The sequence below is a fragment of the Eptatretus burgeri genome, chromosome 10 (assembly GCF_056783735.1).
Source record: "Eptatretus burgeri isolate ZD-2024b chromosome 10, Ebu_testis_v1, whole genome shotgun sequence".
NCBI lineage: Eukaryota > Metazoa > Chordata > Myxini > Myxiniformes > Myxinidae > Eptatretus > Eptatretus burgeri.
The window spans coordinates 32,759,325-32,783,603 of record NC_140970.1 but is presented as its reverse complement, the minus strand read 5'-3'; the positions used below and the strand labels follow the sequence as shown (position 1 = coordinate 32,783,603).

The 24,279-nt window shown below is 39.8% G+C and overlaps 1 protein-coding gene across 1 annotated transcript in view; it reads right to left on the bottom strand.

Annotated features, from left to right (window-relative positions):
* The window catches only part of LOC147018262 (endothelin-converting enzyme 2-like), a 119,898-nt gene that overhangs the window by 48,556 nt on the left and 47,063 nt on the right, over positions 1-24,279 (bottom strand). The window contains exons 8-12 of the mRNA XM_085897803.1: positions 24,019-24,161; positions 17,332-17,443; positions 16,199-16,312; positions 2,467-2,565; positions 122-199 (exon numbers count right to left, since the gene is read on the bottom strand). Coding sequence (XP_085753929.1) covers positions 122-199; positions 2,467-2,565; positions 16,199-16,312; positions 17,332-17,443; positions 24,019-24,161 — 546 coding nt within the window. The remainder of the gene's footprint in view (positions 1-121; positions 200-2,466; positions 2,566-16,198; positions 16,313-17,331; positions 17,444-24,018; positions 24,162-24,279) is intronic.

Sequence of the window (24,279 nt, the reverse complement as noted above, 5' to 3'; positions counted from 1 at the left end):
GATCGGCAGTAAGTCATGGAAAGGCTCAGCGAGTGCAGCTGTAAAGAAAGTTAATGTCCCAAGTGGAACACAAATTATGCATTACAAGCACCAGCATACACAAGACATTCCATTTACCTACCCCAATAAACTGTTCATCGACGTTTGTTCTGTTTAAAATCCTTGCTGGGAATCCAACTTTGATGGCCATATTCTGGAGCTGATGGATTAAAAAGGAAAACACAGGCAAAAACATTTCAGCAATCAGGAGAAAAAAACCCATCAGAAAGCATAAACAACATGAAAGTAGCTCTGACACAAGTGATCGATTCCTTCTTTCTCCCTACCACCTGCCAGCACTTCCTTCTACCAAGTATCCATTTCACATTGACTCCCCACGTGCTCTGTTCATGCTCTCACGCTCTTACCCTTTGTTGGAGCTCATTACAATTAAAAAGTTCACACCGACTTTATTTTCATTGTGTAAATAAAACAAAGGACTTATGTTGAAGGTTACAGGTGCATGCCGCTACACCCGAATCCTGCTCTTCTACGAGCCGAGAGTTTGTAAACCAAAAAAACATCACGACCATCAGAGAGCTGGACAAATAAAAGTGATGAACAGCATCTAGTGGTTTCAAAAAGTGCACAGATCATCGATGGAGCAAATCATAAAATAATCTCATACCAGCAAGCAGGGATGCTCATTGGAAATCTCAGCCGGAGGCAAGATGATCAGTTGATGTGGGCTGTACAACAGGGTCTTATGCCAACAATCTCACCTGCTGACAAGTGTGCTGATGTGTGTACGTTCCACCCTTAGCACAAACCATTTTCTAATTTCCTTGAAATTCCTACGGCTTGCCTTCAATAAATCTGACATTTGTTTGGCACTGGTTCGCACAAAAGGAGTACTGTTGTCAATAGAGTGAGATGCCATGCCATCTCACATTATTCCAGTCAAAAAAATTGCAGGTGGAACAGCTTAGTGAGCCCCACCCCCAGAACATGCTTGCTTTTCTGCAGCACCTCTGCAGGAATTTTACCCAAACAGAAGTTATGATTGGATTTGACTTTGCCCAAGATCAAAGCCATGCTTCTTATCTGCAATCTCGCCCTATCACAACTCCCCCATCCCCCCCCCCTACTCGGCCCTCCGTAACTGTTGCTTCCATTGCATGAACAGACCAAAATGCAAATTAACATGGGGAATGTGGGAAACATAATCTGAAGCAATACGATTAATGAAAGGAACTGAAAACTAAAAAATACAACTTTACAAATCATCGACATTTAACAAAGAACGATTCAATGACAGACTGATTAGTGAGGCCTCCTAAATACTCAAATCTGGGACATTCATTGTAGCATTGTGAAGTTGTTCCAACATTTAGGAATTTCAAACTCCATGCTATGTAGTTCTGTGTGAACTTTCACTCTTATTTGACCACATTTTTGATCCAATAAGTATGCAGCAATTTAACAACAATGCAGCAACAAACAACTTTGATGTTAACATCAAATAAGATTCGGTGTGCGGAACAGCTCATTTATTTCGGACTCTTTGCGAGAAAAGGTTTTTTTGCAAAATGTTGGCACATTATGACTTTGCACAGCTGAGAAACATAACGAACAACAATTTAGGACGTCACGAAGTGATGTGCTCCACCACTCTGCAGGGAAGGCATTTAACATCAGAGTGCACATGACCCTGTGTTTGCACCTGATGAAGACCACTTGATGGATGAAACATTGAACTTTCTGAGCCTTTGTATATTTTGACAAAATCTCGAGTCACTTGTGCTTTTGCACTTTCTGCTCAATGGTTCTCACATTTTTGTTGACCACGTCATCAAAATAGTTCTTTTATAACTTCTGAAAAATTGATTGAATGTCACAAGTGATCACTTTATTTAAAGGAGAAAGTGGTTTATATGGAGCTGATGTGAAATTAATTCACTGAACCAAATACGGCACTGCACACAGGACAGAAAGCTTTGGATAAATTTAAATAAATGTGGGCTTAGAGGGGGAAAACTCTGTCTTGTCCACTCCTCCAACACCATCCCCCCCAGCTCCACCAATTTACCTCCTCCAATCAAGGGCCAATCCGGGAGAAATAGCGTGGGGAGCAAGTTCGATTCATTATCAGAATCAGAGTGGGCGCCTCAAAATCAAGAGTGCACACATTTTGTGTGAAGCAAATATGAAATCTCATGAGTTGTCAAAAATACAAGAACGAATGAGAAATTGATGGGCAGTCATACAGGTAGGGATCATAATGCAGTGACATATGAGCTCGAATCTCAGTCCCGATGATAAACGGTCTGACTGCTGCTCCGCAGACAGGTTATGGCATCAAAAAGGGTGCAACGTCCAAGTGCATCAGAATGACAGATTTCAAACCTCCCCATTGGTCAGTTACATAATAGACTTCCTGCTGCGAAAGGAAGGAGTAAATGACTCATTTATCAGGTATTTTCTCACCTTATTTCTGATATGATGTCTTGTTGTTGCATTCAAAAAAGTAAGCTTGTCCAAATGTGTATAAATGGAAGAATTGATCTCACGGACAATTGATTCAGCCTGATGATTGATAGGAAGGGAAAGTGGAGGGCAGGAAAAGGTAAGTTATCATTTTCTTTACTTTTCTGTTCATTATTCAATGCCAAGAGAAAAATTCTTTTAATTTCCACACTTAATAAATCATATGAACACCTTGGGAACAACTTATGTTGAAATATTTAAAGGCTATATAATTAAATGATACAACACAACTTGTAAATTGGGTCCTGAGCATTACAGATATTTAAAATCAAAAACAACAGAAATAAGTGGTTTGGTCATTAAAAGTTGAGTTAGAGGAGCAATGCCACATCTGTGAGGACTCAGTTTAGCAGTCATTCAATTTGACAAGTCATGTAACAAGGGAAGCAGAAGAGACCAGACGATCCACGTTAGTTGGAATGATTAAGTGAATAATGAAACAATGTCAGCTCACCCTTATTCGTTCCATTAATACGCGTGGGGAGAAAAAATGTTTAAATATTAATTTCCCAAAAACAGCTTCTGGATGAAAAATATAAATCAAGTTTAAAGTTATTCACTTTTCTTCCTCCTCTGTGGATTTGCTTTCATGCACATATTTTGTGCTTGCATTATCTTTAAAAACTATTCGAGTTGCTAAAAAATAAAAATAAAAAAAAGACTAATTTTCTTGGGTGTTAAAAATAATATTCATATTATTTTCAAGAGTTCCGAGTTATTAAAAAAATAAAAATTAACATCAAGTATTTAAATAAATTCACTCTCTGGATGATTATAATTATTGAACATCCATCCATTCATCAGGACCATACACTATGCAGAGCGTTGGTGCTGCCTAAACAGTCTGCTCGACTATTGGGCATAATCCTGGACGAGACACCACTCTGACACAGGATTCCAGCAAGCTGGCACTAATTTTGGTGACCTCAGAAGGATGACAGGCAGAGTCAACCCCACCTGGTATTAATTCAACAGCCCAGTGGGATTTGAACTCAGGAACCTTGGATCCCAAGCCCACCAACCTAACCATTAAGCCAATACCAGGCACAATTATTTAACGATAAGTCTGATAACTAACAATTGTTATTTGTATAAACAAAAAATGAATTGCCATGTTTCAGAATAACAGATCTACTCCATCCATCCATCCATACATTGGGACCATACTCTGTGCAGAGCGTTGGTGCTGCCTCAGCAGTCTCCTTGGTTATTGGGCACAATCCTGGACAGGTCACCACTCCATCGTAGGATACCAGCAAGCTGGCATTCATTTTGCCGACCTCAGAAGGATGACAGGCTGAGTCAACCCCACCTGGTATTAATTCAACAGACAAGTGGGATTTTGAACTCAGGATCACTGGGATCCCAAGCCCACCATCCGAAACAGTAAGCCAACACCAAGCATAGATCTACTCCTACTTCCTTAAAAGCCCCAATTGTTTCCACCTTTTGTTGCGATGGACCAGGGAGAATTTGCTTTTTTTTGCCTCATTCTGTCATGAACGGACTGTCCTGCAAGCCTGAATTTCGACTGAAGGTGCGGGCAATGTGAAATATATACAGGGTGTCAGCAATAACTCGCCTACTCTTTCCAAAAGACACCATTGCATCTTTAGAGTCCAAAAACAACCAATGCTTGCAGGCAGGTCCTTTGGCTTGGTCTCCCTCTGATGGATGGCGCACACATTGATGCCTCGCCCTGCATAAGGGTGACAGTTTTCACTGGATCGAGATAAACCCAGGTTGAGACACCTCAAAGGCAAGCGCACATACCTTTAAGTTATCCTGCCAGACCTTTCAGAAGCACAGGTGCATATTTGAAATGCATTTTAAAGGTTTTATGTGCTATCATTCATCACAAGTTCAGCTGTCCAAGACAAGTGAAAAAAAAAAGAAAAACACTTAATAAGTCAGCCTACTTATTACAAAAAAGGGCTTTGTAAACTTGTTAAGGGCATCAAACAGAATAAAAATTTAAACCTTCATCAGATAGTGCTATAAAACGATGATAATGCCGCCGCCAACACTTCCAAAAGATTTACTTGCATCTTTTGAGGAGTTAAAAAAAAATAATTTTAAAGCTTGATTAATATCATTACGAATGCTTAATACAACAATCATTAAAATAATATATGATAGCACAATATTCCTATCAACATCATTCATGAAATGAAAAGTACAATACAGTCACAAGTCCAGACTTTTGTTTGTAAAAAGCAGGATTTTTTTTTTGTATACCTTGTCGAGGCTCGTATGAGAGCTAACACACAACTCACAGCAAGGAGGCATGAGACAAGAGGGGCGGGAGTGGAAGGGACAAAACAGTAGGAAACAGACACATTAGGTGAACTGTGGAAGGGAGAGGGATGGAGATGGGACGGGGAACATGGCAAAGAGAAGATGGACATTACAGGGACTTTCAGGAAGGAAAGCAGGAGAAATGAAGGAAGTGGGCTTGGGTGGATTATCGGGGGTAGAAAAGATCGAGGATTTGGATGGGGGAAGATAAGAGGTGGTGGTGAACAGCTGTTTTGAAAGCCTGGAAGGAAGAATGGGAAAGAATAGAGTGAGGAAGTTTATTCCAAAGGCGGGAAAAAAGAGGAATGAAAGAGTGAAGATGAGCAGTGATTCGTGATTTTGGTAGTTTTACCAGAAGGGGGTTGTTGGCGGACCTTGAGCGCCCTGTGGAAATGTGGTGGGGACAAATAGCAGAGAGAGCAGGGGGGGCAAGGCTGGAGAGGAGTCGGTAGCGGACAGAAAGACCACCGACCAACCTGCGGTGATCGAGTGAGAGGCCCAAAGATTCAGCTTCATTGCGGGAGATGCTGAAGATCTTAAATGCCCTGGTTTCGACAGCGTGAAGCCGAGAAAGGTGGGAGGCAGGAGCACCAGCCCAGAAGGGAGAGCAGTACTCCATCAGGCTACGGACAAAAGCTTTGTAAGTGGTCAGGAGCTCAAGAGGGCCGAGGAAGGACTTTGCACGACGGAGGATTCCCAGTCGGCGACTGGCTTTTGAGGCGAGGTTGGAAATGTGACTTTCCCAGGAAAGGTCATGGCAGATAGTGAGACCCAGAAGCTTGAAAGAAAAGACTTCTTCCAGAGGATTGTTGAGAAAGTGGATGGGGGGGTTTTCTAAACGGTCCTTTCGAAGAGACATAGTGAGAGTGTGAGATTTGGATTGATAAAGTTGGATTGCTAATTTCTCAACACATTTGTCAGGAGAGTGTTGTTAAACAAGACCCATAATCACATGTTTCCCGCTTTGATGTATGTGAGAATCAAGATGGCAGCAAGCACAGGAAGGAGGAGGGTGGAACAGCGGATAATTATTAGATTTGTGGTCAATGAAAATATCAAGCGATGTTGAAATGAAATGTTGAAATTTACAGATGATGATCTGCACAATGTGGTGATGATTCTCTGTCAAGGAAATGTATTAAAAAGCACATTGGGGGCAGGTTTTGATGAATTAGGTGAACATGAACAATGTCCCACACTGGCGATGTAGAAATCCGAAATAATTCCACACCAAAAGGAAAGAAATGCTTTCATTAAAATTGGCCAAAGATAGGAAATGCCATGAAAAGTAATGCAAGCATAATTTTTGAAATACATGTGGCATTCACAAAATTCTAAAAATGTGATGCTCACAATAATCCAAAGATATCAAACAAAAAAAAAAAGGAAAATAAAGAATATCGTCGCGTGCACGATCCACTGATCTCAAACTGTTGAGTTCTCAGCGTTTCTTACATGTTAGAATCCCCCAAATGGTCAGGGGCGAGTATTACAGAGTAGGGGTTTTCCCCACATTTCCTCTTTGATCGAATGAACCAAATGCAGATAAAACAAGTCTGAAGACGACGATGGTTCACGAGCGGTATTTGACGATGTAGATTGTTTCAGAAGTCAAGGATGAGACAATGTGATCATTTTTGACCAAGTTATAAAAATAATCACCATGATGTGGTCCGTGTGACAGGTTATTAGCTGCAAAATGTCGAAAACCCGGTTTCGTTCAACAACTTTCAAAATTTGACCTTTGCATAACCTTTAAAGGTCACAAGACAATGTTGTGGACATTAAAATAAGGAAACAGGATACATGCTATAGCTTAATGGAGTTAGTTCGTCGAAGAAGGTCGAAAACCCGGTTCGAATCCCACAACTTTGAAAATTTGACCTTTGTGACCTTTAAAGGTCAAAGGTCAAGGATTATGACCTTTGGGGCAAAACTTCCTCTGGAACATTCCAGGAACAATATAACGTCATATAGGCTATATGGCATTTCGCACTCAACGGATTATCCATACTTTGATGAAACCAGCGTAAAAATAAACTTGAAGGGGGCGCCACAGGCAAGGTGTTCGCGATAGAGCAAAATGGTTTCAAGACTTTAGGTGAGGAATGACCTCAAGATTATGCATAAAAATATTGTCATCCCAGCTCTCAAAGTTTGGGCGGTCATATGATTTTATGTCAAAATTCGAAATTTTCTAAGTTCGTGACCTTGTGACCTTGACCTTGGGACGAAAATGAAAAATCGAGCTCCGTGGGGCTATGCAGGTGCCATTGGGCTAACCAAATACTGAAACCCCTGCCAGATTTGACAAACCCCTGAGGAGAAGATGCAAATTGAAATCGGCTACCCCCGAAAAACACAATCCGCAATTTTCTAAGTTCGTGACCTTGTGGCCTTGACCTTGGGACGAAAATGAAAAATCAAGCTCTGTAGGGCTATGCAGGTGCCATTGGGCTAAGCAAATACAGAAACCCCTGCCAGATTCGACAAACCCCTCGGAGAAGAAAATTTTTTATGTCAAAATTCGCAATTTTCTAAGTTCGTGACCTTATGACCTTGACCTTGGGACGAAAATGAAAAAAATCGAGCTCCGTGGGGCTATGCAGGGATTGCAGGTGCCATTGGGCTAACCAATTACTGAAACCCGTCAGATTCGACAAACCCCCAAGGAGAAGATGCAAATTGAAATGGGCTACCCCCTAAAAACACGTTTTTGGGGCATGGCTCCACCCATAATGGGCGCACCACGCCCATTTTCAGGAAAACAAACGAGATCATGATATAAAACTCCCACCAAAATTTTGTCAGGATCGGATCAAAACCCACGAAGCTATGCTCGGGACAGACAGACAGACAGACAGACAGACAGACAGACAGACAGACAGACAGACATACAGACATACAGACAGACACACAACAATAACGAATATAGTGGTCACTTATTTTTTTCGTGAAAATATTTTTTCGTGAACCAAAAAAAAGGTGTCTCCACATGAACAGATTCAAACAAATTATGGTTTTAAGGTAAATCACAATAAATAATCAAATAAGAGACAACAGTTAATTTCTATCCCTGAACACAAAAAAGCAAACAGCCTCTGATTCCAGACACAAAATGGACAGACAACATGCAACACGGAACATGAGCCAAAACCTTAACTACCAATGCAAGCTTGAGAAATACACAAAAGTGAGGAAGAGAGGATGGGAGCAACTAAATGAAAGAGGCAAGCAAGGGAAAGATAAAATAATGGGAGATATGGTTCAGAGGAGATGGGATGACGAGGTCTGGCCTATATGTTGGATGCACAACATGGCCTTTTCAATGTGATGACTCAGGCCAACCAGCATGCCATCAGATTCGTTCAAGCACAGAGGCACATATTGAAGGCAGCAGTCAAGGCACAATGCCCAGGTAGGATGTGTAACAAGTGCACCAACTCATGACCTCTCAGTGTACTAAGGCACTTTCTACAGCTGTGAAAAGGGAAAGAATACCTTACTCTTCACACAGCAGGATTCATCCACCAAAAGCCACTTCCTCGGGCACGATGGTAATGAGGGAAACTGTGCTCATGCATGCCGGTGGTGGAATGGGGACTTGTAAGCATAAAAGGGAGAATGTAAAAGTGGGAGGACATGCCTGTGGGCTGCCTGCAGGTTTTGCACCCATTTACATTGTGTTTATCAGCACACATATTGAGGAGGACAGGCTTTCATACACAGAGTAATGATGGAAATTTCAAATTTAAACTCTCAACCTGTAACTGAATGATTCATCAATGTGTATGCCATCCCTCGGATGGATGTTGAACTGGATACCGTTTGCCAGCATTCGTTGTTTGAAGTTACAGATCCCATGGTGTCCTTCACAAAGAGGAGGCGAGCTGTCGCTCGCACAATGACTAAATTCCAAATTCCTGCCCTTATGGCCCGAACGTCAGGCCTGGCTAGCCGGTTTGTGAAGACTCTGGCCAATCTTCCCCCAGCCAACCCCACAAAAAAGATGGGTTAATAATGGCCATTAAAAGCAAGAAGAAAGACTCTTAGCCTGTTACTCACACACAAACCCTCCAGGATGACCGATACATCCAAGCAAGGGTACGCGACATTGCCCGGTGCTGTTCTAATCATGTTGGCATTTTGAAGAAATGAATTTTTTTTTGTATTGTTTTGTTGGGGCCGAAATGACTTCCATACACCTACAAAGGAATGAGGCCTCAGGAATCATTAAATATTACGTACGATGGAATGATTAAATTATACAATGGCTTAGGTAAAGTGACATATATATATATATATGCATGATATATATATATATATATATATATATATATATATATATATATATATATATATATATATATGCATGTTATATATTTATATATATATATATATATGCATGTTATATATTTATATATATATATATATATATATATATATATATATATATATATATATATATATATATATATATATATATATATATATATAAATATATATATATATATATATATAAATAAATATATATATAAATATATATAAATATATAAAAATATATATAGATCCTATATATTATTTCTGTTAATGTCTGCACGTAATTTGACGTTTCTCCTCCGAAACTGCCTGACGGATTGTCGCCACTTTCGGCATGCGGGTGGTCTGTGGTCTAATGAACAGCATGGGCTATGTGAGATCGCGCCAGATGGATAAGTTTGGGAATTTTTGGCGATTTTCCAATTTTTACATTCGTTTGCATGGCGACGTGTGACGTCACCGCTGAGAGGCGTAATGACGTCATGACATCATCGGTCATTCGCTGACGTCATTACGTCTGTCGTCAACAGACCGTCACCGCTGAGAGGTGTAATGCCACTCCGAGAAAACAGCGTCTGAAATGTAAAACCCTCTTCTGCACATGCTGACTACCCCAGAAGGTGAATTTGACAAAAAAAATGTAACAAGAAACATTGTATATAAAGAAATTCGATAAATCACATTGTGAACACTGGATATATTGACGTCCTAAAGAACCCTTACTTTCGAAACTTCGTGCAGAGCGTGGGTTTGGCTGGTATATATATATATATATATATATATATATATATATATATATATATATATATATATATATATATATATATATATATATATATATATATATATATATATATATATATATATATATATATATATATATATATGTAGTCAGTGTGTGTGTGTGTGTGAGTGTGTGAGTGTCTCCTCCATAACTACAAAACCATAAAACCTAATGGCCTGCTTTGCATGCATACTAAGGCAACTCAAAGGAAGTGCATGAATGAAAATTGGGTGTTTGGGTTTGTTTAAAAACCCCTTGTGAAGATGAATAACAGCCTTATTAAATTATACTTTATCAGGGCGTCATCCTTGGTCACCTCGCTGGGGTCTTAATTCGCCATTTTGTTTGGCCTGTTCAACAATGCCTTGACTTGGAAGAGGCCGCAACGATTACTTTATGACAAAGTTTTTGTTTTCATTTTCCTCACTCACATTATTGAATGCCTGTTCATCATACATACAAATCTCTGGGTACATCGCAATGCTGATAAACGCCCGGAGACACCAGTGGTCATGCCATTATTTCATTTCCACACATGCCATAACCTCGAGAATCTCTTAAACGAAGCCAAATTACAAAATTTAAACTGCAGGATTGATCTTCACAGCAGTTTCAACTGCAAAAAAAGAGTGTTTGTTTGTCCAATTTGCACATTCTTTGACACCAAGGACATCTCCACATGGTGTTTAGCATGACCGATCGCTAATCGCTTGCCAAGCCTGCCGTTCCTCATCAACCATTTAATTGCAGTGCTTGCTTAAGTGCTTTCTCTCTTTCTCTCTCCTTCCCCTCCTTCCACTCTTTCTCTCCCCCTCCCTCCCCTCCTTCCTCTCTTTCTCTCTCCCTCCCTCCCCACCTTCCTCTCTTTCTCTCTCCCTCTCCTCCTTCCTCCCTTTCTCTCTCCCTCCCCTCCTTCCTCTTTCCCTCCCCCTCTCTCCCCCCTTAATATCCCAGTCAGTGAAGCGACAGGTTGCATTTGCTGGTACATAAACCAAAATATGGCCCTTCTGACTAGATAAATGCATCATGCCATTTAAACACCACACTGCATTGATCGGGTGAGAAGGGCCATATTTGGGTTAATTTTTACACCCGACTGCAAACTCACATCCTGGTTGGTGAGGCAGTAAAGCAAAGGTAACATTCTTGTGTGCACACAGATATTACTGCTCACATATTGCACAGTTATGGCTGGTATGGGTTGCGAACTGTGCTTTGCTGCTTTACCAAGTTGGGTGGTATTAACATTTACATTTTATCACAAGGATCACATCGGCCAAATGGCCGAGAAGCTCCGAGCCAGATTAAGGGCCTACCTGCTCCTATACCAAGCTCAATTTGGAATGCCTGTTGCTGATCGAGCAGTACATCCGGGCACCTAAGTCTCGATGGCCAGAATGAAACCGAGTGGTGGTTTTCACCTGGGAGGAGGTGCATTTAAAAATGGGCGCGAAGTGCACAAAACTCGAATATCTTCTAAAAGGATTTAAAGACAATTCAGCGGTTAACTCAACGGTCACAGCATTCCAAATAACTCAAAGAGTTCCAATGAGTTCAATAAGTGTATTTAAAATGGGGAGGGGAAAGAACAGGAGGGAAATCATGAATTATAAAAATACTGATTTATCCATACAGAATTAATAAAGGTGTGTGTGTGTGTGTGTGTGTGTGTGTGTGTGTGTGTGTGTGTGTGTGTGTGTGTGTGTGTGTGTGTGTATCTGCCTGTGTGTGTCTCTCTCTGTGTGTGTATGTGTCTGTGTGTCAGCGCCATAGCTCCATGATGTTGGCAGGCAAAAACTTGAAACTTTGTATGGATACTAAGGCTCATACAAAGTTTCAAGGTCCCAGCTGTCATCCCCAAGGTTGTGCACCTGGACGTGATTATTTATTTAATTCAGCTTTAAAAAAATGAATTGCTTTCTTTTCAGGTCATTGGGGACGGCTAGTTTTTCAAGTTTACAATAAATGAAATACGAACCCCGAGGTTTCAAACAGACGGAATATTTTACATATATCATCTTAAAGCCTCAGGCATAACAAAGAAGAAGATCAGGGAGAAAAAGACAAGACAAGAAATATCCCATTACGGCCCGCTCAGGCACTGCATGTCCAACGAGTGTATCCGAAACATGACATCCAGAAAGGGAACACAGTCCTGTCATTCATAATGAAGAGCTGGCAGGGTGCTGGGGACGCAGCCTGGGTGGAAGAGGAGTGGATGTCGTGATAGTGGAAGGTGCTGGCCCTCTCCTCCACCCCACCCCCCCCCCCCCCGGTCCGGTCAGCCGTGCCTCCACTTCCCTTCTCTGAATTCCCATGGGCGCGGCTCTCCAGGTGAACCCCAGACTGGACAAACAGTAGTTACTGTTGGCCGGCCCTTTTATGACCTTGGTCGGCATCCCCCACCCCCTTGCCCTGTGATGTCACCAGGCCCTGCTAACTCTGCGTTCATTGGTCATTCAAATGCCACTCAAGATGAGGCCATGCCCCTAAACTTGTCAGGTCTTCCCAAAGGTTCAGGTCTTCGCAGGGGCATGCCTGAACTGCCACTTTGCTAAACTAGCAAGGCCGATTCCTTTATTATAGGACATAGAAAACAGATTTTCAGGAAATATAACATTAAAAATTACTCCCGTGTGGGGGTGACGGTCATCTCTATAATACCACAAGTTCTCAATGTTCAGTTATGACCAAAGACTACTGCGCAGTTCTACTGCGCAGCTTGAACTGCGCAGTTTGGTTAAAGATGACTCGGCAATTTGACGCGTGCGCACGAAATTATATTTTGAAAGTAAATGCCGACGTTTACATTTAGGGTTTTGAAACTTTTGCACCTTCGGCGGAAAATGCATAAATATACAAGGTCAGCTGCTATGGAATGACACCATTCACTAACTTTTACCATGCCCAGTAGAGAATATATAGCATCCTGAAGGTAGGGCAGTTTTTGCAAACTTTGAAGTCACGTGATGCGAAAACGAAAGCGAAATTCGAAAATCCATCCTGACCAAATTTAGATATTGTCCCATAGATTCATATGCTACAATCAAATTCAAGATCGCTTGAGAAATGGCGGAGGAGATAGAATTTGAAAATCGTCATTTTCGCAACTTCAAAGGCCTCGTGACCTGGACCTTCGGTGACCTTGAAAGTCATACCATCATGTACGTCTCATCGACCTCTATCAGGATCACTAATGACCAGATCTCCCGCTTCAACTTCATTGTGAACGGACGGACGGATCGAAGGACATCGACACCCATATTATTAGGTCATGCTCGAAGAGATGACCTAAAAAGGGGTTGAAGAAAAGAGGTTTTATACAAACATTGGGAGGAGAGACAACATGCATTCTATACGATCATTGATGCATATTCCTTGTACAGTTCATTTTACCTCACCCTTATGCTACAACATGAATGAAGGGAAATAACTATTCCAATCTACGTATATTCTTAGCCCCTTGAAGTCATTTCCACAACAATATACTGGATATGAAATAAGGTTTTGGTGGTTGGGATGATCCATTGCAATGATTAAAATGTACAAGCAACCAAAATAAAAAAATTTCCACCAAACCCACACTTCTTTTAAGACAAACAAGGGTGAGCTGATCAAGTCTGAAGGCAACGTTTCTTTCATAACACACCAAATTCTTCAAAGTCCAGTGAACAATCTAGTGTGTGGCCTACTTATTCTATCTTGTGTTAATCCTCTTCCGATCAAGCACGCTGATGTTCGGAGTGGAAAACAAAATTATTACTTTTCTCCGTTGTTAATGCTAATCATCCTTGGTCGATTTTCTGCACCCTCTGCATCTATTTCCTGCGTGATCTGGTAAAATAAGTATGTGCATTAAAACTTGGCAAGTTATTGGGCATGCATTGAACATATATATATATATATATATATATATATATATATATATATATATATATATATATATATATATATATATATATATATATATATATATATATATATATACACACAAACATACATATATATACTCGACCGGTCAAAGTTTTAGAACACCCCCATTTTTCCAGTTTTTACTGAAATTTAATCAGTTTAATGTGTCAATGTACTCTGAAATTAAGGAATAGAACAAAAAAACAACTGCAGATAAAAATGAAATCATGGAATAGTTTTGAACAAAATTTCATCTAAATTTTTGACTCATCAAAGTGGACAACTTGTGCAGATATAACAGCCGAACATACTCATGGCATTCTTTCTACAATGGAAATCAAATATTGTTCGGAAAGTTCTAACCAACACTGTTGCAGAAGTTCCCACAAATATGTTGCACTTGTAGGTTGCTTTGCTTTCACCCTTCTGTCCAGTTCATCCCAAACCAGCTCGATGGGGTTTAAGTCTGGAGAGTGTGCTGGTCATTCCATGATTTGAAACCTACAGTCTTGTTCTTTTCTTCAAAGGTGGTTTTGACATAGCCTGGAGGTATGTTTTGAGTCGTTATCTTGCTGTCGGATGAACCCCTGACCAACTCGGCAAAGACCATTGCATGGTGCTGCAAAATGCTGTGGTAGCCCTTTTGGTCCAGGGTGCCAGTCACTCTGTACAAGTCGCTGACTCTGGATCCAGCAAAAGAGCCTCAGATCATCACGCTTCCTCTTCCATGTTTGACAGTTGGTGTCGCACACTGAGGAACCATCCTTTCGCAGACTCGACCGCGTACAAAAACCCTGCATGATGAACCAAAGATTTCAAATTATGATTCATCGGTCCATTAGGCCTTCTTCCAGTTTTAAGTAGTCCACTGGCGGTGCTTCATGGCCCAGGCAAGCCTCTTTTTCTTATTTTGCCGTCTTAGCAATGGCTTTCTTACTCGACCTGTCAAACCTGCAACTCGAAGTCTTCTCTTCACAGTTGAAACTGAGACTTCCTTACTTCGACCAGTGTTAAGCTGTGCTTGAAGCTGCTGTCCTGTGAACCACCCATCACGCAAGATATTGACTCTCAGAAACTTGTCTTCTGATTGTGTTGTGGCTTTGTGTCTGCCAGACCTTTTCCTGTCAGAGTTTCCTTCAGTTTCCAAGTGCCTTTTGATGGTGTAGGAAACTGTACTCACTGACACCTTGGCCTGCTTTGCAATTTCTATAAAGGAAAGACCTACACTTTTAAGGGTTATAATGGTCTGTCTGTCTTCTTTATTAATTGTCTTTTTCTCACCATTATGATAGCAATATAGTACTTCCTGCAGTACAATATTGTCCAAATAATACTTCAGAGGGTGCAGCAACACAGTCTGTTCCAACACTGCTTTTATACAGACAGAGGGTTTGTAACTAATCAACAAAAGTTGGGACACCTAAAGGAATTGTTTGCATAAACTTTCAAGGCTTAATTTACTTCCATTGCTGCAGAACAGCTGCAGTTGCTCACCCATTACTTGTTCCCTGAAAAGGGCCTTTTTTAATAACTCTGAAATTTACATTATTTTTCAGTTTTTGGTCACCTAAACTTGTTTTTTGTAACCTCCGGCAGTTTACCACTTTGCTTTGTACCATTTCAGGTTATTCACTGGATTTGAACTGCTTAAATTTCAGTTAGAACAGAAAAATGGGGGTGTTCGAAAACTTATGACTGGTAGAGTACATATGATATATATATATATATATATATATATATATATATATATATATATATATATATATATATATATATATATATATATATATATATATATATATATATATATATACATACAGACATACACACACGAACATATAGATATACTCGGCTGGAGTTATGTATGTGTCCATGCATCTTGGAGTACTGAGTATCGCATTTGTACAGCTTATTGAACACCCTCATCCAGACACAGCTCCAAGTTTGAACAAAAGTCCATGTCAAATTTGAAGCACCTTCATTTATATTTCAAGCTACAGAAGAAACTGAATTTTAAATAATGCAGACATTTGTCCTGAGATTGTATAATAAATGAATCTGCAACCATTTTGTTTTTTTAGTAATTACTCCTGTAACTCTTGTAAACAAACCAATAAATGCCTTTCACTTGTCAGCCCGAGGCAGAAATTTTTTGTTTACAGGACATATTGAATACATTTCTCATCATAAGCGAATATTCACAGGTTTGGCCATTGAAACAAAATCGAACCTTCCTCGTGAAATACAAGAAAATAGCACGCCTTTTTCAATCTCAAGCGTGCATTTGTCAAAACGTACCACTCCGTTTCCCAAATATGACAAACCACTGGGGGCGACTTTAGAAAGCCACCGACTCACCATCCTGCAGGTGGTGTTACTCGATTTTGAGCGAGCAAATACCGCCTGAAGAGCAGGACCAAATGTCCTGTTTGTTTCCTCGAGGCAATACTCCCAGCGTGGGGTTAGCGCCTCCTAATGGGAAAACAGAAATAGTCACAAAGCTTTATGTACACATCAAAAACGATTCCCTTCCCCATTATAAACCCATTTTATACCCGGGTAGCAAGATGCAATTTAATCAACGTTGAACAAATGATGACAACATTAGTTCAACATTTATTCAATTACATTTGCCATCTAAGTTGCAATTGTGAAACAATACCTCAAAGTAAATTGTAAGCATTCGTTCACGACAACCACTGAAAGGGAACAATTCTACACATGCAGGATTTAAAGTGTGTGTAAATATATTGTTCCAAAAGATAAGCACCCAAGTGTCATGAATGAAAGGAGGTCTCATGGTTGAACAAATAGTTTTCACTACAATTTGCTACAGATGGACAGTAGCTGGATGAGTTATAGTTGCCCAACCCTACGTAGAGCATCCTCAAGTTTGAGAGTTCCAAAAAGTATTATAGGTTGGGAAATCCATAGTTATGGTCTCCTCGCTAAATTGAGAGGATGCGTTCAAGACAATAAATACTACTACACTATTAAAAACTTTTTCATTGCTGAATTTTTATATACATGGGGCTGGAATGTATCATGATGGAGATTCCATCATCCATCATCTCCATATTGTGAAAGAAAAGCATTTAGAGCACTTGACAGGATTCCTCACACATCTTCTCTGGCTGGCTTATTCTATTCTCTCCACCTCATAAATCACCTGTGGAACATCCTGAAACAACAAGTCAGAGCCTATCCAAAGCAATTTTATCCTATGGAATGGCCACACCATAGTAACAGATGACTAACACACTGTGCAGATTAAAAGTGAAAATAAAACTTTGGATAACATTATGAGAATCTCAGAAAAATGTCTGATGCTAATAAAGTTTTGACATTCAGCATACATTGCTGATGATCCACATCTTCATCATGACAGGTCTTTGTCTTAGAAGAGCTCTTCACTATAAGAACTAGCAACTGCCGGTACAGTTATTAGTGCACGCACAACATGCATACACACGTACGTATGCATACATCACCTTCACTCCGTAGATTACTGCATCAAGCTGAACACGAGCCATGCTGAAGCGGCGATCTAGTGCTGCAGACATTTTCAAGAGAGTGGCCCATTTCATGTAGTACCACTGATCACTGCCAGACAACCACAAACAACCACAATTTTCTTACACACAGATTACTGATGCATTGTGAAAATAAGTAGAAGGATTGAATGGAAAGTACAATAACTGTAATTGCTGTCAGATCTTACAAATATATGATTTGACCTCCGGGCCATCTATTTATTCTATGTACAAACATGACAGGATTCTCAAACCAAGTGCAAGCTGAATGTCCCCTCACTCTCTTCCCAGTTACATCAATGTCCTCTCTCTTCTCTCCCCATTCCTCCATCACTCCTCTATCCTCCTTTCTCTCTTCTATCATCCTCCCTTCTTTTATGATTCCAAATTTTATTTTACTACATCTAGCAATACGAAATAATAATGCTGCAAAAGATAATTTTTTTTGAGGAAATAATCAAGTTGCAAAATATATATACATATAATTTTGAATAATTAAAAATAGTAGTTTTATTGGTCAGACCCAGTGAATCATAGTAGTCTTGGAAGTAGGAGCGGTTTTTAAAATTTTCAATTAGCAAACTTTGTTCATTATTTGCCTCCTCATGTCACACATGTGAACGATTCCCACAGAGATGAGCCGCTAGTCTCTACACTACCCATCTCAAGTTACTTGCTCATGATCTTTCATATTTGAGCCTACAGTATGCAAATAGGATTTTCTTTTCAATGCTTGAGGATCACATTGTAATAACATGCAAGCCGATAACCAAGCATGGCACGGTGGCTTGAATATCCAGATGGAGTCACAACTCAGTGTAGTTTATGGTCCATCCGCCTTCCTGGTGATGAGGAAACAACTAAATGAGTCTGCATTTCTCAATCCTCCGATACTCTATCAACCAGGCAACTCGTCCCGGTGGGAACACTCGTGCTGATGGCATAAGCTTGTGAAGGATGCGGAACTCGCGCACCCAGAACACACCCTCCCCCTTGCCTGTGCATAAAGTTATTGCCTTAACCCTTTAAATACAACAAAAACCTCTTGCAGGTGCAGCAATTGCACAAGCTCACCCAGTGGATCACCCCCTTCACGAGCTTATCTTGTACAATTTCGAATATTGCATATGATCTTAACCATTTAAATTACACAACAAATGTAAACGCAATGGAAACTTTTGAAAATAGGATATAATTCGTCTGACTGATCATCTGACTTGGTCTGATTTTGTTCTATTAAAGTTGACATACACCGATTACAGCAGTCCCAAATATTACACCCTGTTTATACCAAGGAGCATCCATCACTTCCAGATATTGTTTTAGAGCTGATTGATACTTGGACAGAGGCGCCTTGAATTGGCTTTGAAGAAGGCCAGCCATCTCGCAATCTACTATAAATGGATGAGGTGTGTGTGTGCGTGTGATGTTTTTTTGTGGAGTTCTACTGGAGCTCTCTGATGTGGAGTGTGATACAACAAAATGATCGTTATGATCTCCCGAGTTGATTCGGCTCATTAACTACAAATAATCTGAAAAAATTACCATGTTTTAAATGCATGCCATGTTAAGATGTATAGATCAGCTTAATAGGTCCTTCCAAGGCATGGCATTCCAAGTACAAAATAAATAACTAAAAGAATGATAACATTGCAACAAAGCATATATTAATTAATAATATTATTAACAACAATAACAAGAAGCGAATACTTCGATATCGCGTGGCTGGGGGCAGTAAAAGGTTAAGAATGATGAAACAATTTTGCAGTTATAAAATTTAAATGTAGACACGGTGAATTAGCATGCATGATGGGAACAGTTTTGACGTTGGACAAATTTTTATTTATAGCCCTCAGATCAAAGGGACGTACGTGGCCATACGTGTGACAGAAGACGTGACAGAAGACATAGGACAGAATAGCCAATAATATAACAGCGCGATGTCGCCGTGCTGTAATAATAGTAGTAGTATCATTTGGCAATAATAAAAATGAACGTATAATCTCCGCCCTGACACAAGCACATCTGGGCTTGATGAAAAGGCAAGCTAATGCTCAAGCAGTATGGCAGGCAGGTGTGCTACAAGGCCTTGAAGACCAATGAAATTTGGTCCAATGGACCAGCAGGTCCACGAGTTCTATTACATCAATTCCAGTTCCAGTCTATGATATCAGATGCGCTGCCAAAGAATGTATGCATTTGGTATATATATATATATATATATATATATATATATATATATATATATATATATATATATATATATATATATATTTTAGCTATTATTTATTAATTGACAAAATAAAAAATGAAAAAAAAATGCACAACAAGCTCGAATGAGCGAAGATCCTCGTCCTCTTAATGATGATGTCATAAAACCGAATATGACTTCATTGTGATGCATCAGGTTTGCGATAAATTATCTGTGCTAATGCCTGGCTTGATTCCCACAAACAAAATTCAAACAGCTTGCCTAGTTTCGGAGAAAATGGTTTCGGCGATTTCCATTCGCGGCGATATTATGACGTCAACTTTTTTTCTAGGAAGAATTTCCAAAATCGGAGATGGTTACTGCCTGCACATGGGCTTTCTGCATATACATGGCAAGTTTCACGAAGATCTGATGAAAACTCTGGGTTGTGAAACAAAAAATGTCAAAAAATAGGAATGACGTCATAAAAGTTGATATGACGTTATAGTGATGTATCATATGTGTGGTAATTCATCTCTGCTAATGCCCTGTTCGATTCCCGCAAACAGAATTCAAAAAGCTTGCCTAGTTTCGGAGATAATTTTTTAGGCGATTCCCATTCGCGGAGATATTTTGACGTCATAACTTTTTTCTAGGAGGAATTTTCATAATCGGAGATGGTTACTGTCTGCGCAGGGTATTTCTACATATACATGGCAAGTTTCAGGAAGTTTCGATGAAAACTGTAGGCTGTGAAACAAAAAAGTCCACAAGAACAACAACGTGAGTAAGACTTCGAGATCCTCCACGAGGATCTAAAAAGTTGCTTTGCTTCTATAAAGTTGTGTTTTATTGGTTAGCTTATGCATGGTCTGGCTCTTGGACCTGTCATTTTTACAATTGTCAAATATTCATGTTTCCTTTACTATCCTTGACTGAGAGTTAACTGCCATATATAGAGTTGTATATCTGTTTGTTTGCTGGTTTGTATTTCTCATTAAATCTGAGTGGCCCTGCTGTATTACTTTGTTGGTTTTTCCATCTTCATCTCTGCTTTCAATGCTTGTCCTTTGCAGCAAAGCTGTTCATTTTAAATGTTGCAGATGCATATTGTGTCCACCCATTATGTTGTCGGACATTCATACATTTGCCCTTGCCTCTTCCTGTATTTCTGTGGTATATTGTTCATGAGTCATGCTTAAATATTTTGTGTTCCATGTGGTTAGTCCTTTCCTTCCATCTATCTTTGTTTTTGGCTTATCTTCCTCTTCACATCTCTTCTCTTCTCTTACCCAATCAAATATCATCTACCCAACCCCATCCCACCCTCTCATACCTACTGCTTTCTTGACTCTGTCTTTCACACTGCAGAAGGTCTAAAGTTGTGTACTGCCCAGCCTTTGAATAAAATTCGGCAAAATCCCCAACTCTTCATCGGTGACAGGTCCAGACGGTATTAGTCCCATGCTCTCAAATCATGCTCTGCTGCTCTTGCTTTCCTTTGTCTGCACTCTTCAGCCTGTGCTTTTTTGACCACCTCCCTTCTGCCAAGTTCCCTAACATTACTCACATTAACAAAAAGGGGCAAAAACAGATCCTCTCAGAGACAGACCAGTCGGCTTAGTTATAATTATGAGTACCGTAATGGCATGGAATCCATCTTTGCTGCTGACATCAAGTCTTTCCTCATTTGAAATAGTCTGATCAGTTTGGCTTCTGCCGAGGTCATTCCACCTTGGACAGCCTGCTTTTTCTGTTTCAGCAATGGATGGAGGCCCTCAATCTCAAACAATAGGTCAAGGCCATCTCATAAACACCTCCCACATATTTGATTTTCTCAGGCAACACATCCTGATTTCCAAACTGTCAGGGAATGCAAATCTGAGTTCCCTCATAGATTTGCTCTCAGACTTCTTGTGCACTGGCAAGTAATGGCTTGCTTTGGATGGAGTTCTATCCTAAGCTGTACCTCATGATTGGCTGGATGGTCTGACCTGACCGGTAACTCTTGAGGCCAGTGTCCATTAAGATAGTGTTCTGGAACCAATTCTGTTCTTGATATTCCGTTCTTGATGCATTGACGCCTCTTCATCATGGGAAAATTAATTGCATCAGTTTGCAGATGACTGCACTTTGCTGGATAGTTCTGCACTCTTCCTCAGGTCGGGTCCCCCAACAACCCTCTCTGAAAACGTTGAGGAAATAAGCAACTGGTCAGACCTGGAACAGGTCTTTTAGTGAAAGAAAGACCCATATTCTCATTGTTCCTCCAATAAGGAACACCAGGCAATTCCCACAATTTATTTCTGTTGTCAGCCTCTGGGAGAAATTCATTGTCTGGAGTTCCTGGGCCTCACAATTATCTTCAACCATTTTTGGTTGGATCATATCAGCTGAATAAACTCGTATCTTCAAGCTAGCCTCCAAATCCAGTCACTGCCTTGAAATTATATTCAGGAGCTAATCCTTTCTTTGCTAGGCACAGTTTATAACAATGTATGAAGCCTTCATCTTGAGTCTCAAGAATTATGACTCATGACTGCAGACTTCTGCCTCTATTTCTCATCATACCCCCATGAGGCCCTGGAATTTAAAGTCCTTTGTTTCATTGAAACTTATGTCAGAAAGCAGTCTCTGGTATACTTTTTGATTACTATACACAGATTGGTAGTTTTGCAATATATATATATATATATATATATATATATATATATATATATATATATATATATATATATATATATATATATATATATTTTTTTTTTTTTTTTTTTTTTTTTTTTTTTTACACGCTTTATTTTGATCTTTCTCCTCTACTCTCAACTCTGCTCAATCCCTGCACCTCCAGCACATGTGGGTATTGCCAAAAACCCCCTTAGTTGTTACCTTCCCCCAAGTTTAAACAGCACTGACCACCTCCATTCTTTCATACCCTTCTTTTCTTACCTGTGGAACTAACAGTCTTCCTGGGTTCGAAGTCTCGAGCTCTCTCCAACTGGATTTCAAGTCTGCTGCCCACTGCCACCTCAAGGCCTATCCCATTTCCACCACTGAACCTTACCATACTTGCTGAGAGCTTATTCTCACCCTTCTCCAACAATTCTAATCTTTGTGTTGTGGATAATCAATTTGTTGGTCTGCCCACACACTTTCCCCTTTGCCTCATTCCGTCTGTTGATATCCATTGCCCCTATAATTCCGCTCTTCTGTGAACCTCAATAACTATCTAAAACAATAATGTATAAAATTGTTTTTACATCATCAAACAAACAAATTGCTCTTCCTAATGGCCCACTAACTTGATAATCAATAAATTATGAAGGATGTAGAGGGCTTGGGGCAAATGCAAAAATGCAGGCAAGGGAGGAAAAAAAAAACAAGAGCCCATAACATGTGCATGTAAACAGTGTTTGAGAGAACTGCATATAATTTTCACATTCACTAATTATTTTTTTCAGGAATGTATTCACGGCAAGAAGCAAATAGAAACTTATTCAGAAAATGAAACCCAATGAGTGGATGCCGACAATCTCATGACGATGAACCCATGTGTCATGTTCATGACGATGAACTCATTACAATGAGAACATTCAAATGTCATGGAGTTCTGCCAAGAATTAAACATATTTCACTGAACTCGGTGCATGGGACTGAGGCTTTCTCAGGTTATTGAGGAAATTACATATGGTCGTTGCAAGTTCATTAATTTTGTTTCTTGCTTTTCCATCATCAAAATATTAGATGTGAAACAGAATGTTTGCCAAATTGTGCTGCAGTTTGAAATCTGAGCAATGTTAAATTACATTGTGGAATGGGCTGCAAAAAATGGCTTCTTTAGTGTCAGGAATTGGATAACAGATGATTACTGCAAAACTTTACAGACTGTTTATTTCATAAAGGAAGTAAATTTGGTATCATTTGGGAATTTCAGAAACATTTTATTAATCAACCGACAAACTGGGTGGTTATTTACAGAAAATAGACTTTGACAAAAGGAAAATAGTTAATACAAAACAGTTTTAGCATTGATTGTTTAAGATGGCATGTCAGCCTCTTAATAACTGATACGGACAATAAGCAAAGGTAATTGTGACTTGTTAAACAAAGAAACTTGTTCTTACAGATTATACTGATGTTTGTCCATTATCCATACTTGTCAATATTTTCAACCCTAATAGTCCGAATTAACCCAACCCTCTTACTTGCATGCAGGTTACTGTTTCCCCACCCCACCTTCCCCCCCTTCCAACCCCCCTTGTGTCCATGTCCATGTCCATGTCTGTCTCTGTCTCTCTCTCCCCTTTTCCTGTGCATTCATTTCCCTTGCTAGTTTGGTCCAAATGTGGCCCTACTGGCCACTGTCAATTCCTGGCATTTTACCATCTCTCACCTTACTCCCACGAGCCGAGCGAGATCTTGCATCAAAATATTAAAATAAGAAACTTGGTTCTTACATGTCACGTATGTTGGCAAGAACCTTGTTCACATTTTCCAGGTAACGTTTGGAAGTGATCAGAATTGGCTCATACATTGAAGCACTTGTTGAGGGCATCATTTTGTTTAGAAGCTGTTCCCAGTTAATAACAGGGGATGATTTCTGTAAAAAGTAAAAATAAACACAATAGGTAAGCAATGGACATAATGTTTTCTTAACAGCACAAAACATCACATCACATGGATCATGTAAATAAAGGATAGCTTGTTTGATAGTTTGC